Source organism: Lagenorhynchus albirostris, chromosome 2 (assembly GCF_949774975.1).
Source record: "Lagenorhynchus albirostris chromosome 2, mLagAlb1.1, whole genome shotgun sequence".
NCBI classification, from domain to species: domain Eukaryota; kingdom Metazoa; phylum Chordata; class Mammalia; order Artiodactyla; family Delphinidae; genus Lagenorhynchus; species Lagenorhynchus albirostris.
The window spans coordinates 110,893,904-110,907,545 of NC_083096.1; the positions used below are offsets into that span (position 1 = coordinate 110,893,904).

Consider the following 13,642-nt stretch of genomic DNA (forward strand, 5'->3'; position numbering starts at 1 on the left):
GGAAGAGCATTTGGAGTCTTCTTTAGAATGCAAGAATAAATTGGATATTTTCAGTTTATTGGTTTATTATTCTCTATATTTTATACTGTACTTTTGTTTCAAAACAGAATTTGAAATGCAAAAATAAAGGGAGGGTGTATTCTTACACTTTGTACCCTGTAAATGATGTAACTCTGACATGGAGTAGATTAGGAATTATCACAAAGACTGTAATGATGATTCTAAGACTGTCACAAAGACCCATCATGAATCAACTGGAAAAATTAATATAGATAATTTAAAATCTCATACAAGTAATTTAACAAGGTTGGTAATTTCTTACATTTGTATAGTACTTTAAGAAAATTTTCAAAAGCTCATATATATATATATTAGAGTTTTATTATTAACTGTAATAATATATATATTACAGTTTTAATTCTTTACAAAATGAAAACAAATATTACTATTTCAGTTTCATAAATGAGAAATTTAGAGAATTTAAGTAATGTACTTCAAAAGAGCTGATAGTGTTTTAAATCATCTGAAGATGTTCTTCTCACTTGACATGCTGACCACTTGTCTTTTCATACTACATATAGGCTAATTATGTTTATAATGCTGATTATTAATGGGATTCACTTCCTTTATTAGATACATAGGAGACACAGAGAAATCTATATCCTAGGCTAGGTGGTAGTCCTAGTATCTAAAAGCATGAAGCCAGGGCCACTTTTAAAGAATGTAAGCTGCCACCAGAGGTTTGCACTTCTTAGGATGCATAAGAGTAGGGAAGTTGCAGAAGTTAGCTAAAAGAAGGTAAATTTTGATATATGTTTTCCTAGAAATTTTTGTCTTCATCTTTAGAAAATACCCTTAGTAGTTTGGAATCATATTTAACCAATTTTGCACATTTCTCTTACTTAGGGACTTGTAGGTAGCATTGGTCCTCCGGGATTTCCTGGGCTTAGAGTGAGTATCAGATATCATCCTTCTTATCAAATATTTTTGTGTGTATTTATATTTGTTAGATGTGTTTTTAAAACTTTACAAAAATGAACAGTTTTAGTGTCATTGTTCAATATCAACCTTGCTCACATGTATTTCTCCACCAGATATGCGAATTAGACCAGTAGTATGAATTTAAAAATTAATTATACTTTAGGATACACTGAAATAACAAATTTCTACAGGTTGATTTATATGTGTATTTGTCTTAAGGATACTTAATCAAGACTCAGTTTCTCCAGAAGTGTAAGACATAGAATAGCCACTTCTTTCCTTTGAGACAGTCTTTCATACCATCTGGTCTAGAGAGGCAGATAGGTCTAAACAAAAGCACATGATAACAGTAGGCTTTATGAAATAAAATTGAATAAATGGTTAGGAAAACCATCCTGGACAAAAGGTAGGAGCTGGACTTCACCAGTGCCATTAAACATTTTAATACCTAACTTATTCATTGTACTTAAAAAAAGTGACTATATTATTTGTTCACTTAATCAGTTTTTATACAGTGAATTCAACTCTTGAGTTTCACTGAAGTTTCTGATGTCAGCAAAGTACAGTTTAAAAGCAATTCTGTGGAGACCAAAACAATGTAGTCCAGATATGTAGCTCTCTGATAAATTTTTGATTATTCATTGGAGTAAACAGACTGTTACTTTTGATATATCTTCATAAATATATTTCTCTCATCCAAGCTTCTGGTTCATGACAGGAAGTAAATTACAGATATTTTAGATAAATTTAGAGCTATATGCTTTAACATTGAGCTAGCTAAAGATAAGATTGACGTACTTTTATGACATGTAAGGAGCCTAATGAAAATAGAATCTTTAAACTATTTCTATTCATCTAAAAGTAGGGCATGACCATTGGCTGAGGTAGGATTTTCTTTAAAAATCAATTTAGGGCTTTCCTGGTGGCACAGAGGTTAAGAACCCGCCTGCCAATGCAGGGGACACGGGTTCGAGCCCTGGTCCGGGAAGATTCCACATGCCACGGAGCAACTAAGCCCGTGTGCCACAACTACTGAGCTTGCGCTCTAGAGCCCACAAGCCACAGCTACTGATCCTGCGTGCCACAACTACAGAAGCCCACGCACCTAGAGCCTGTGCTCCACAACAAGAGAAGCCACCACAATGAGAGGCCCACGCACCGCAACGAAGAGTAGCCTCTGCTCACCGCAACTAGAGAAAGCCCGCGCACAGCAACAAAGACCCAACGCAGCCAAAAATTTTTTTAAAAATTAATTAATTTAAAAAATCAATTTAGAGCTTGCTCTATTATGTGAAGTAGGTAATTAAGACTCTAGAGTTTTGTGCCATAAATTATAGCTATGGTATTTTTAGCTTGAACTTGAACACAGGTCCTCTGACTCCAAATTTAATGTTGTTTCCCCACCTTAACTGCCCCAAGTCAGAAGGTGGCAGCTAGGCCAAAGGAGTAAGTCAGGAGTTCAGTTATTGGAACTGTGGTAAAAATCATCATGAACTGTGGTAAAAATGGTAAAAATCAACACGATTTAACTTGCCCATTTGAGATGGCAAGAATATAGAATAAAGTGTTAAGGAACCTGAGTAAGTGTAGGACATTTAAAGTTTTCTCTTTCATAATAATATTAGTATAGTAATTATAATAAAATCAGCAATAACAGCTCACTTTCATTTAGTATTTTCTATGTGCTAGTCACATGGGTTAGGTCATTTAATTCTCAGAAAAACCTAAGACCACTTAGCTTATAAACGTTGAGCCCAGATTTGAAGCCAGATGACGTATATCCAGAGTCCAAAATTCTCTCTATTGTGCTATACCACCTCCTTAAAACTTACAATACCTTAAAATATATACTATCTTAAGAGATTTCTTTAGACGTCATGAGAAGCTCTATGTGAAGGTGGAACCCAAAGAACCAACTTTTTTTCACTGAACTTAGAATAGGGCTAAACCTGTAAGTGGTAGTCACTGGTCCTATCAGTGGGAAGAGACAGGAAGTAGGGGAAGAGAATTGGACTCCAAAGATACTCTTTATGCATTCTTGATTTAACCTATTAGCATTAAATTGGTTAGCTCCAAAGTTCTGTTATTATGCTTAAGATCAAGACCAAAATTCTTAACATGGTGGTTCTTCTCTGCATCTTGAGAACATACTCTGTGTACTAGCAAAGCTGTTTGTTCTCAGATGTCATGCAGCCTCCCTACTACATGGCCTTTGCACCTGTTTGTCTACCTGAAACATTTTACCTTTACTTTTCTGACTAATATTTAACTCTTACTCATCTTTCAGTGCCAGGACTTAAAACAGTTTCTGACACATAATAATGCTCAGTAAAAATGGGCTTTCTGTCCTTTCCCTTTCTCCACTCACTCTTTGGTAGGTGCGCAGAGATTCTACAGAAATGAAAATGGTTAATGACACTAACAGTCATTTTTGTAGTCATTGTCTCTTCTGCAGTGACATAGATGGTACTTTATACTTTTCAAAGTACTTTCACTTGTGTATCTCATTTGTAAAGTAGGTAGAGCAGGTATTATTACTTCCTCTATTCTACATTTATTAAAAATTTTAATCAAAATAATGTGAGCACCTACTATGTATCAAATGCTGAATTAGATGCTAGACCTAAAATTACAAATTCAGATTTGTGTTTTGGGCAGCTTTATAATCTAATGGCAATATCATACAATATGATTACTGCTATAATGGACTAAAGTAAAGCCACTGAGAATGGAGCAATTTGTGTTATAGCAGAAAGTCAGAATACGCTTCACAAAGGAGATGTCTTTTAAGCTGTTCTGAAGATTATATATGAGTGGTGGTGGACTGGAAAAGGGTGTATTCAAATGCACAGAAGAGGGGGAAACTGGAATGTTTGGGAAATGAAAAGAGGAGTAGCAGCATGGCAGCCTAGGAAGTATGGGGTGATGGGAGCAGAATGGAAGGAGATGAGGTTTTGTAGACAATTGAGAAAGATTATGTGAACTTTTGTGTTTCCTAGTAAACAGCTTATCTGTTTGCCCAGAACTACAGCCTCTGCTTTATCTCTCAGGTGTTCCCTTCCAGCAGGTATAGTTTCTGACAAGAGATGATACTGCTTTCTTTAAATTATTTTTTTCCATGCAGTTGATTCTTATTCTCATTTGGTTTCTTAATTAGTGACAGTGATTATCGCCTGTGAGTGGGTGGGAATGGTTGAAAAGCCCAATATGGAATTCAGTCTTTTCCACTATGTGTTCACTCATGCACTGTGATTGGCCAGTGGCTGCTGTTTTGCACAAAGAACCTCTCCTTGGATCTCTCTGTTTCTTTGACTGACTTTGACTCAAAAGTTCTCTGTTAGTTGTCACTGTGTGGGAGGCTTTTTTGCCTCTGTTGCTATATCCCTGACACCCTCAGCTAAACTCTTACACATGAAATTATTCCTTCTGTCTATTCCATCTTCTTATGGAAGAGAAGTGTGGTAGGTAGGTAGTGCTGAAGGACTTTCAGGTTATCTTTGTGGAACTGAAAACAGCTATTAACCTATCATGGATCACTTTCAGAGGGCTATAGTTTTTTAGGAATAGGATTTTCCATGCAACTTGTGACATGCCACAAAATGTCTTATGTTGCTTGGAAGTTTCTATACCCATACCATTTTACTTTCTAATTCTTCATTTTTCTAAGTCTTTTATAATGAATATTTTTTTATTTAATAGATCTTTCTTGGAGTATAATTGCTTCACAATGCTGTGTTAGTTCTGTTGGGGATATCCCCAACAGAATATGGGGATATCCCCATATCCCCTCCCTCTTGAGTCTCCCTCCCACCCTTCCTATCCCACCCCTCTAGGTGATCACAAAGCACTGAGCTGATCTGTGCAATGCTGCTGCTTCCCACTAGCTAACTGTTTTACTTTTGGGAGTGTGTATATGTTGATGTTACACTCACTTCACCCCAGCTTCTCCCTCCCTCTCCATGTCCTCAAGTCCATTCTCTATCTCTACATCTTTATTCCTGCCCTGCCACTATGTTCATGAGTACCATTTTTTAATTTTTAGATTTCATATATATGTGTTAGCATATGGTATTTGTTTTTCTCTTTCTGACTTACTTCACTCTGTTTGACAGACTCTAGGTCCATATACCTCACTACAAATAACTCAGTTTTGTTCCTTTTTATGGCTGAGTAATATTCTGTTGTATATATGTGCCACATCTTCTTTATCCATTCATCTGTTGATGGACACTTAGGTTGCTTCCATGTCCTGGCTATTGAAAATAGAGCTGCAATGAACATTTTGGTACATGACTCTTTTTGAATCATGGTTTTCTCGGGGTATATGCCCTGAGAAAGTAGTGGGATTGCTGGGTCATATGGTAGTTCTATTTTTTGTTTTTTAAGGAACCTCCATACTGTTCTCCATAGTGGTTGTATCAATTTACATTCCCACCAACAGTGCAGGAGGGTTCCCCTTTCACCACACCCTCTCCAGCATTTACTGTTTCTAGATTTTTTAATAATGGCCATTCTGACCTGTATGGGGTGATACCTCGTTGTAGTTTTGATTTGCATTTTTCTAATAATTAGGGATGTTGAGCATATTTTCATGTGCCTCTTGGCCATCTGTATGTCTTCTTTGGAGAAATGTTTACTTAGATCTTCTGCCCATTTTTTACTTGGATTGTTTGTTTTTTTGATACTGAGCTCCATGAGCTCTTTGTATATTTTGGAGATTAATCCTTGGTCCATTGTTTCATTTGCAAGTATTTTCTCCCATTCTGAGGGTTGTCTTTTTCATCTTGTTTATGGTTTCCTTTGCTGTACAAAAGCTTTTAAGTTTCATTAGGTCCCATTTGTTTATTTTTGTTTTTATTTCCATTAGTCTAGGAGGTGGGTCAAAAAGGATCTTGCTGTGTGGTTTATGTCAAAGAGTGTTTTTCCTATGTTTTCCTCTAAGAGTTTTATAGTGTCTGACCTTACATTTAGGTCTGTAATCTATTTGGAGTTTATTTTTGTGTATGGTCTTAGGGAGTGTTCTAATTTCATTCTTTTACATGTAGCTGTCCAGTTTTCCCAGCACCACTAATTGAAGAGGCTGTCCTTTCTCTACTGTATATTCTTGCCTTCTTTATCAAAAATAAGGTGACCACATGTGCCTGGGTTTATTTCTGGGCTTTCTGTCCTGTAACATTGATCTATATTTCTGGTTTTGTGCCAGTACCATACTGTCTTGATTACTGTAGCTTTTTAGTATAGTTTGCAGTTGGATAGCCTGATTCCTCCAGCTCTGTTTTTCTTTCTCAAGATTGTTTTGGCTATCTGGGATCTTTTGTGTTTCCGTAAGAATTGTAAAATTTTTTGTTCTAGTTCTGTCAAGAATGCCATTGGTAGTTTCATAGGGATTGCATTGAATCTGTAGATTGCTTTGGGTGGTATAGTCATTTCCACAATATTGATTCTTCCAGTCTAAGAATGTGGTATATTTCTCCACCTGTTTATGTCATCTTTGATTTCTTTCATCAGTGTTTTATAGTTTTCTGAGTACAAGTCTTTTATCTCCTTAGGTAGGTTTATTCCTAGGTATTTTATTCTTTTTGTTGTGATGATAAATGGGATTGTTTCCTTAATTTCTCTTTCTGATTTTTTCGTTGTTAGTGTATAGGAATGCCAGAGATTTCTGTGCATTAATTTTGTGTCCTGCAATGTTACCAAATTCATTGATTAATTCTAGTAGTTTTCTGGTGACATCTTTAGGATTTTCTCTGTATAGTATTATGTCATTTGCAAACAGTGACAGTTTTACTTCTTCTTTTCCAATTTGTATTTCTTTTTCTTCTCTTATTGCCATGGTTACAGCTTCCAAAACCATGTTGAATAAGAGTGGTGAGAATGGACATCCTTGTCTTGTTCCTTATCTTAGTGGAAATAGTTTTTCACCATTGAGTATGATGCTTGCTGTGGGTTTGTCATATATGGCCTTTATTATGTTGAGGTAGGTTCCCTCTCTGTGCATTTTTTGGAGAGTTTTTATCATAAATGGGTGTTGAATTTTGTCAGAAGCTTTTTCTGCATCTATTGAGATGATCATATTGTTTTTATCCTTCAATTTGTTAATATGGTGTATCACATTGTTTGATTTGTGTATACTGAAGAATCCTTGCATCCCTGGGATAAATCCCACTTAATCATGGTATATGATCCTTTTAATATGTTGTAGGATTCGATTTGCTAGTATTTTGTTGAGGATTTTTGCATCTATGTCCATCAGTCATATTGGTCTATAATTTTCTTTTTTTGTGATACCTTTTTCTGGTTTTGGTATCAGGGTCATGGTGGCTTCGTAGAATGAATTTGGGAGTGTTTCTCCCTCTGCAATTTTTTGGAAGAGTTTGAGAAGGATCAGTGTTAGCTATTCTCTAAATGTTTGATAGAATTCGCCTGTGAAGCCATCTGGTCCTGGACTTTTGTTTGTTGGAAGATTTTAATTACAGTTTTAATTTAATTACTTGTGATAGGTCTTTTTGTGTTTTTTAATTCTTCGTGGTTCTGTCTTGGAAAACTGTACCTTTCCAAGTATTTGTCCATTTCTTCGTGGTTGTCCATTTTATTGGCATATAGTTGTTTGTAGTAGTCTCTTATCATCCTTTGTATTTCTGTCATGTCATTTGTGATTTCTCCTTTTTCATTTATAATTTTATTGATTTGCATCCTCTCTGTTTTTCTTGATGAGTCTGGCCAATGGTTTATCAATTTTGTTTATTTTCTCAAAGAATCAGCTTTTAGTTTTATTGATCATTGCTATTGTTTTCTTCATTTCTATTGCATTTATTTCTGCTCTGAAGTTTATGATTTCTTTCCTTCTTCTGACTTTGGGTTTTCCTTGTTCTTCTTTCTCTAGTTGTTTTAAGTGTACAGTTAGATTGTTTATTTGAGATTTTTCTTGTTTCTTGAGGTGAGATTGAATTGCTATAAACTTCCCTCTTAGAGTTGCTTTTGCTGTGTCCCATAGGTTTTGGGTTGTTGTGTTTTCGTTATCATTTGTTCCTATGTATTTTTTTAATTTCTTCTTTGTTGTCTTCAGTGATCACTTGGTTATTTAGTAGCACACTGTTTAGCCTCCATGTATTTGTGTTTTTTACAGGTTTTTTTCCTGTAATTGATTTCCAGTCTCATAGCATTGTGGTCAGAAAAGATGCTTGATATGATTTCACTTTTTAAAAATTTTCTGAGGCTTGATTTGTGACCAGCGTGTGGTCTATCCTGGAGAATGTTCTTTGTGCGCTTGAGAAGAAAGTGTATTCTGCCACTTTTGGGTGGAATGTTCTATAAGTATCAATTAAATCCATCTGGTTTATTGTGTCATTTAAAGCTGTGTTTCCTTATTTATCTTCTGTCTGGATGATCTGTCCATTGGTGAAAGTGGGATGTTGTTAAAGTCCCCTATCATTATTGTGTTACTGTCAATTTCTCCTTTCATGGTTGTTAGCATTTGCCTTATGTATTGAGGTGCTCCTATGTTGGGTGCATAAACACTTATAATTGTTACATCTTCTTCTTGGATTCATGCTTTGATCATTATGTAGTATCCCTCATTTCTTGTAGCAGTCTTTATTTTAAAGTCTATTTTATCTTATAGGATTATCACTACTCCAGCTTTCTTTTGATTTCCATTTGCATGGAATATCTTTCTCCATCCCCTCACTTTCAGTCTTTATGTGTCCCTAGGTCTGAAGTGGGTCTCTTGTAGACAGCATATATATGGGTCTTGTTTTTGTATCTGTTCAGCCAGTCTGTGTCTTTTGGTTAGAGAATTTAATCCATTTACATTCAAGGTTATTATTCAATATGTATGTTCCTATTACCATTTTCTTAATTTTGCGGGGTTTGTTTTTATGTGTCTTTTTCTTCTGTTGTGTTTCCCTCCTAGAGAAGTTTCTTTAGCATTTGTTGTAAAGCTGGTTTGATGGTGCTGAATTCTCTTAGCTTTTGCTTGTTTGAAAAACTATTGATTTCTCTGTCAAATCTGAATGAGATCCTTGCTGGGTAGTGTAATCTTGGTTGTAGGTTTTTCTCTTTCATCATTTTAAGTATGTCCTCCCACTCTCTTCTGGCCTGCAGAGTTTCTGCTGAAAAATCAGCTGATAACCTTATGGGGTTTCCTTTGTATGTTATTTTTTGTTTTCCCCTTGCTACTTTTAATATTTTTTCTTTGAATGTAATTTTTTTTTAATTTATTTATTTATTTTATTTAGTTATTTTTTTGGCTGTGTTGGGTCTTCGTTTCTGTGCGAGGGCTTTCTCCAGTTGCGGCGAGCGGGGGCCACTCCTCATCGTGGTGCGCGGGCCTCTCACTGTCGCGGCCTCTCTTGTTGCGGAGCACAAGCTCCAGACGTGCAGGCTCAGTAGTTGTGGCTCATGGGCCTAGTTGCTCCGTGGCATGTGGGATCTTCCCAGACCAGGGCTCGAACCCGTGTCCCCTGCATTGACAGGCAGATTCTCAACCACTGTGCCACCAGGGAAGCCCCTTTGAATGTAATTTTTGGTAGTTTGATTAATATGTGTCTTGGTGTGTTTCTCCTAGAGTTTATCCTGTATGTGACTCTCTGCATTTCCTAGACTTGGCTGACTATTTGCTTTCCCATGTTAGGGAAGTTTTCGACTATACTCTCTTCAAATATTTTCTCAGACCCTTTCTTTTTCTCTTCTTCTTCTGCGACCCCTATAATTTGAATGTTTATGCCTTTAGTGTTGTTCCAGAGGTCTCTGAGATTGTCTTCAATTCTTTTCCTTCTTTTTTCTTTGTTCTGCTCGTAGGCAGTTATTTCCACGATTTCGTCTTCTAGCTCAGTTATTCGTTCTTCTGCCTCAGTTACTCTGTTATTGATTCCTTCTAGTGTATTTTTCATTTCAGTTATTGTTGTTCATTTCAGTTTGTTCTTTTAGGTCTTCTGGTCTTTGTTAAACATTTCTTGTATTTTCTCGGTACATGCCTCCATTCTATTTCTGAGAGTCTGGATCATCTTTAGTACCATTATTCTGAATTCCTTTTCAGTTAGATTGCCTATTTCCTCTTCATTTATTTGGTCTTGTAGGTTTTTACTTTGCTCCTTCATCTGTGACATATTTTTTTGCCATCTCATTTTTTTTTTTTTTTGGTGAGTTGGATTGTGTTCCTGTCTTACTGGTTGTTTGCCCTGAGTCTTCCAACACTGATGTTTGTGAGCTGTTGGGTAAAACTGGGTATTGAGGCTGAGATGAGGACCTCTGGCAGACCTCACTCCGATGCATATTCCCTGGGGTCTGAGGTTCTCTGTTAGTCCAATGGTTCACACTCAGAGCTCCCATCCCAGGAGCTTCGGCCCAAACCCAGGCTCATGAACCAAGGTCCCACAAGCTGCAAAGGGCAGAAAAAACAAAGTGGGGGAACAATAACAAAGTAAAATTAGAGTAGGATACTAACAGATATGTTAGAAAGACTATAAAAATAAAAATATACTTGAAACAACAACCAGAAGGTAAAACAGAACCAGAGTAGTAAAAAAAAAAAAAAAAAAAAAAAGAGGAAAAACAAAGAAAAAAAAAGATGGAAAAGACATTGGCTATGGATGTTGGAGGACAGGGCCTATGCTTGGGATCCACAGGGCTTGAAAAGGTCCTGTGGGGGAGTGGGGGTGGGGCTTAGGCTCTATAGAACAGAAGGGGCCCAGGCGTGCCTCCTGCCTCTGGTGTCAGAGGGTGGGGGACCCCACCTGCAATCCCAGCAGGCTTCCTGGGTTCCAGTGGGTGGAGTGCTCTCCCTCTGCTCCTCTCCTGCTCTTCTGGTCCTAGAGGGCACCTCCTGCTTGTTTTTCCTGCTCTCCCTCCTGTTCCCCAAGGACCCACGTGGCCTGGACCTCCTGTTCTCCCTGGCCTCCCTCCTATGCCCCCAGGAGCAATGAGGCCCACAGGGGGCCTCTGAGGCATAGGACCTGGCCTTTGAGAGCTGGTCAGACTTCCCCAGCCGATTGGGAAGGGGAAATGCTGGGCATGCTCCCTCCTGATCTGAGCCCCCAAGGGTCCCTCCAGGCATGGGAACCCCTCCCCACTCTCAGCCAACCCTAGAGGCACTGGTCCTTTCCAGCCTCCACTTCTACTGCCCCCTCAGTCCTGCCACATCCTACTGGTTCGCTTGGGGGTTCCACCAATCTCCTTGGACGTCAGGGTCCACCACCAGCGTCTGGCAGGTGCCCTACTTGTGGGGAGACACAACCTCTGTAACTTTGCACACCACCATCTTGACTCCTCCCTGAGTTTTTTGATACCTTCTGAAACTTACTATTTTGTGGTTTTTCTTTCAGAGTCACTAAAAAGTAAAATAGCATATTGTGCATACAAAGTACATTCATCTGAACATGCCAGACTGTGCACAGTAATATATTTACTGAAACAAAAATTTAGGATATTGTGTATAGAAAAAACAACAGGACAATAAAGAAATATTTGTTTGTTTTTACGATATTCCTTTCCATTCCTTACATGAATTGTTGCTGTATAATTTCCACACAGAGATGTTTATTGTATTTTTTTAACATCTTTATTGGAGTATAATTGGTTTACAATGTTATGTTAGTTTCTGCTGTATAACAAAGTGAATCAGCTATATGTATACATACATCCGCATATCCCATCTCTCCCACCCTCCCTATGCAACCCCTCTAGGTGGTCAGAGAGCACCTAGCTGATCTCCCTGTGCTATGCGGCTGCTTCCCACTAGGTATCTGATTTACATTTGGTAATATGTATATGTCAGTGCTACTCTCTCACTTTGTCGCAGCTTACCCTTCTCCCTCCCTGTGTCCTCAAGTCCATTCTCTACATCTGCATCTTTATTTCTGTCCTGCCCTGAGGTCCGTCAGAACTAATTGTTTTTTACATTCCATATATATGTGTTAGCATACTGTATTCGTTTTTCTCTTTCTGACTTACTTCACTCTGTATAATAGATTCTAGGTCCATCCACATCTCTACAGATGACCTAATTTCGTTCCTTTTTATGGCTGAGTAATATTCCATTGTATGCACGTACCACATCTTTATCCATTCATCTGTCATTGGACATTTAGGTTGTTTCCATGTCCTGGCTATTGTAAATAGTGCTGCAGTGAACATTGGGGTGCATTTGTCCTTTTGAATTATGTTTTTTTCAGGGTATAGGCCCAGTAGTGGAATTGCTGGGTCATATGGTAGTTCTAGTTTCAGTTTTTTAAGGAAACTTCATACTGTTCTCCATAGAGGCTGTATCAATTTACATTCCCACCAACAGTGCAAGAGAGTTCCCTTTTCTCCACACCCTCTCCAGCATTTACTGTTTGTAGATTTTTTGATGATGGCCATTCTGACCTGTGTGAGGTGATAGCTCATTGTAGTTTTGATTTGCGTTTCTCTAATGGTTAGTGATGTTGAGCATCCTTCATGTGTTTTTTGGCCATCTCTATGCCTTCTTTGGAGAAATGTCATATTTGGATTGGTTTGTTTGTTTTTTGATATTGGTCTGTATGAGCTGCTTGTATATTTTGGAGATTAATCCTTTGTCAGTTGCTTCATTTGAAAATATTTTCTGCCATTCTGAGGGTTGTCTTTTGGTCTTGTTTATGGTTTCCTTTGCTGGCAAAAGCTTTTAAGTTTCATTAGGTCCCATTTGTTTATTTTTGTTTTTATTTCCATTTCTCTAGGAGGTGGATCAGAAAGGATCTTGTTGTGATTTATGTCATAGAGTGCTCTGCCTATGTTTTCCTCTAAGAGTTTTATAGTGTCTGGCCTTACATTTAGGTCTTTAATCCATTTTGAGTTTATTTTTGTGTATGGTGTTAGGAAGTGTTCTAATTTCATTGTTTTGCATGTAGCGGTCCAGTTTTCCCAGCACCACTTATTGAAGAGGCTGTCTTTTCTCCATTGTATATTCTTGCCTCCTTTATCAAAGATAAAGTAACAGTATGTGCATGGGTTTATCTCTGGGCTTTCTATCCTGTTCCATTGATCTATATTTGTTTTTGTGCCAATACCATGCTGTCTTGATTACTGTAAATTTGTAATATAGTCTGAAGTTTGGAGCCTGATTCCTCCAGCTCCATTTTTCTTTCTCAAGGTTACTTTGGCTCTTCAGGATCTTGTGTGTTTCCATACAAATTGTGAAATTTTTTGTTCTAGCTCTGTGAAAAACGCCACTGGTAGTTTGATAGGGATTGCATTGAATCTATAGATTGCTTTAGATAGTATAGTCATTTTCCCAATATTGATTCTTCCAGTCCAAGAACGTGGTATATCTCTCCATCTGTTTGTCTCATCTTTAATTTCTTTCATCAGTGTTTTATAGTTTTCTGCATATAGGTCTTCTGTCTCCTTATGTAGGTTTATTACTAGGTATTTTATTCTTTTTCTTGCAATGGTAAATGGGAGTGTTTCCTTATTTTCTCTTTCAGATTTTTTATCCTTACTCTATAGAGATTCAAGAGATTTCTGTGCATTAATTTTGTATCCTGCTACTTTACCAAATTCATTGATTAGCTCTAGTAGTCTTCTGGTAGCATCTCTAGGATTTTCTATGTACAGTATCATGTCATCTGCAAAAAAGTGACAGTTTTACTTCTTATTTTCCATTATGGATTCTTTTTATTTCATTTTCTTCTCTGATTTCTGT

General features: G+C 37.3%; 1 protein-coding gene across 1 annotated transcript in view; it reads left to right on the plus strand.

Annotated features, from left to right (window-relative positions):
• Window positions 1-13,642, plus strand: part of COL24A1 (collagen type XXIV alpha 1 chain) — a 394,686-nt gene that overhangs the window by 108,458 nt on the left and 272,586 nt on the right. The window contains exon 14 of the mRNA XM_060139635.1: window positions 907-951. Coding sequence (XP_059995618.1) covers window positions 907-951 — 45 coding nt within the window. The remainder of the gene's footprint in view (window positions 1-906; window positions 952-13,642) is intronic.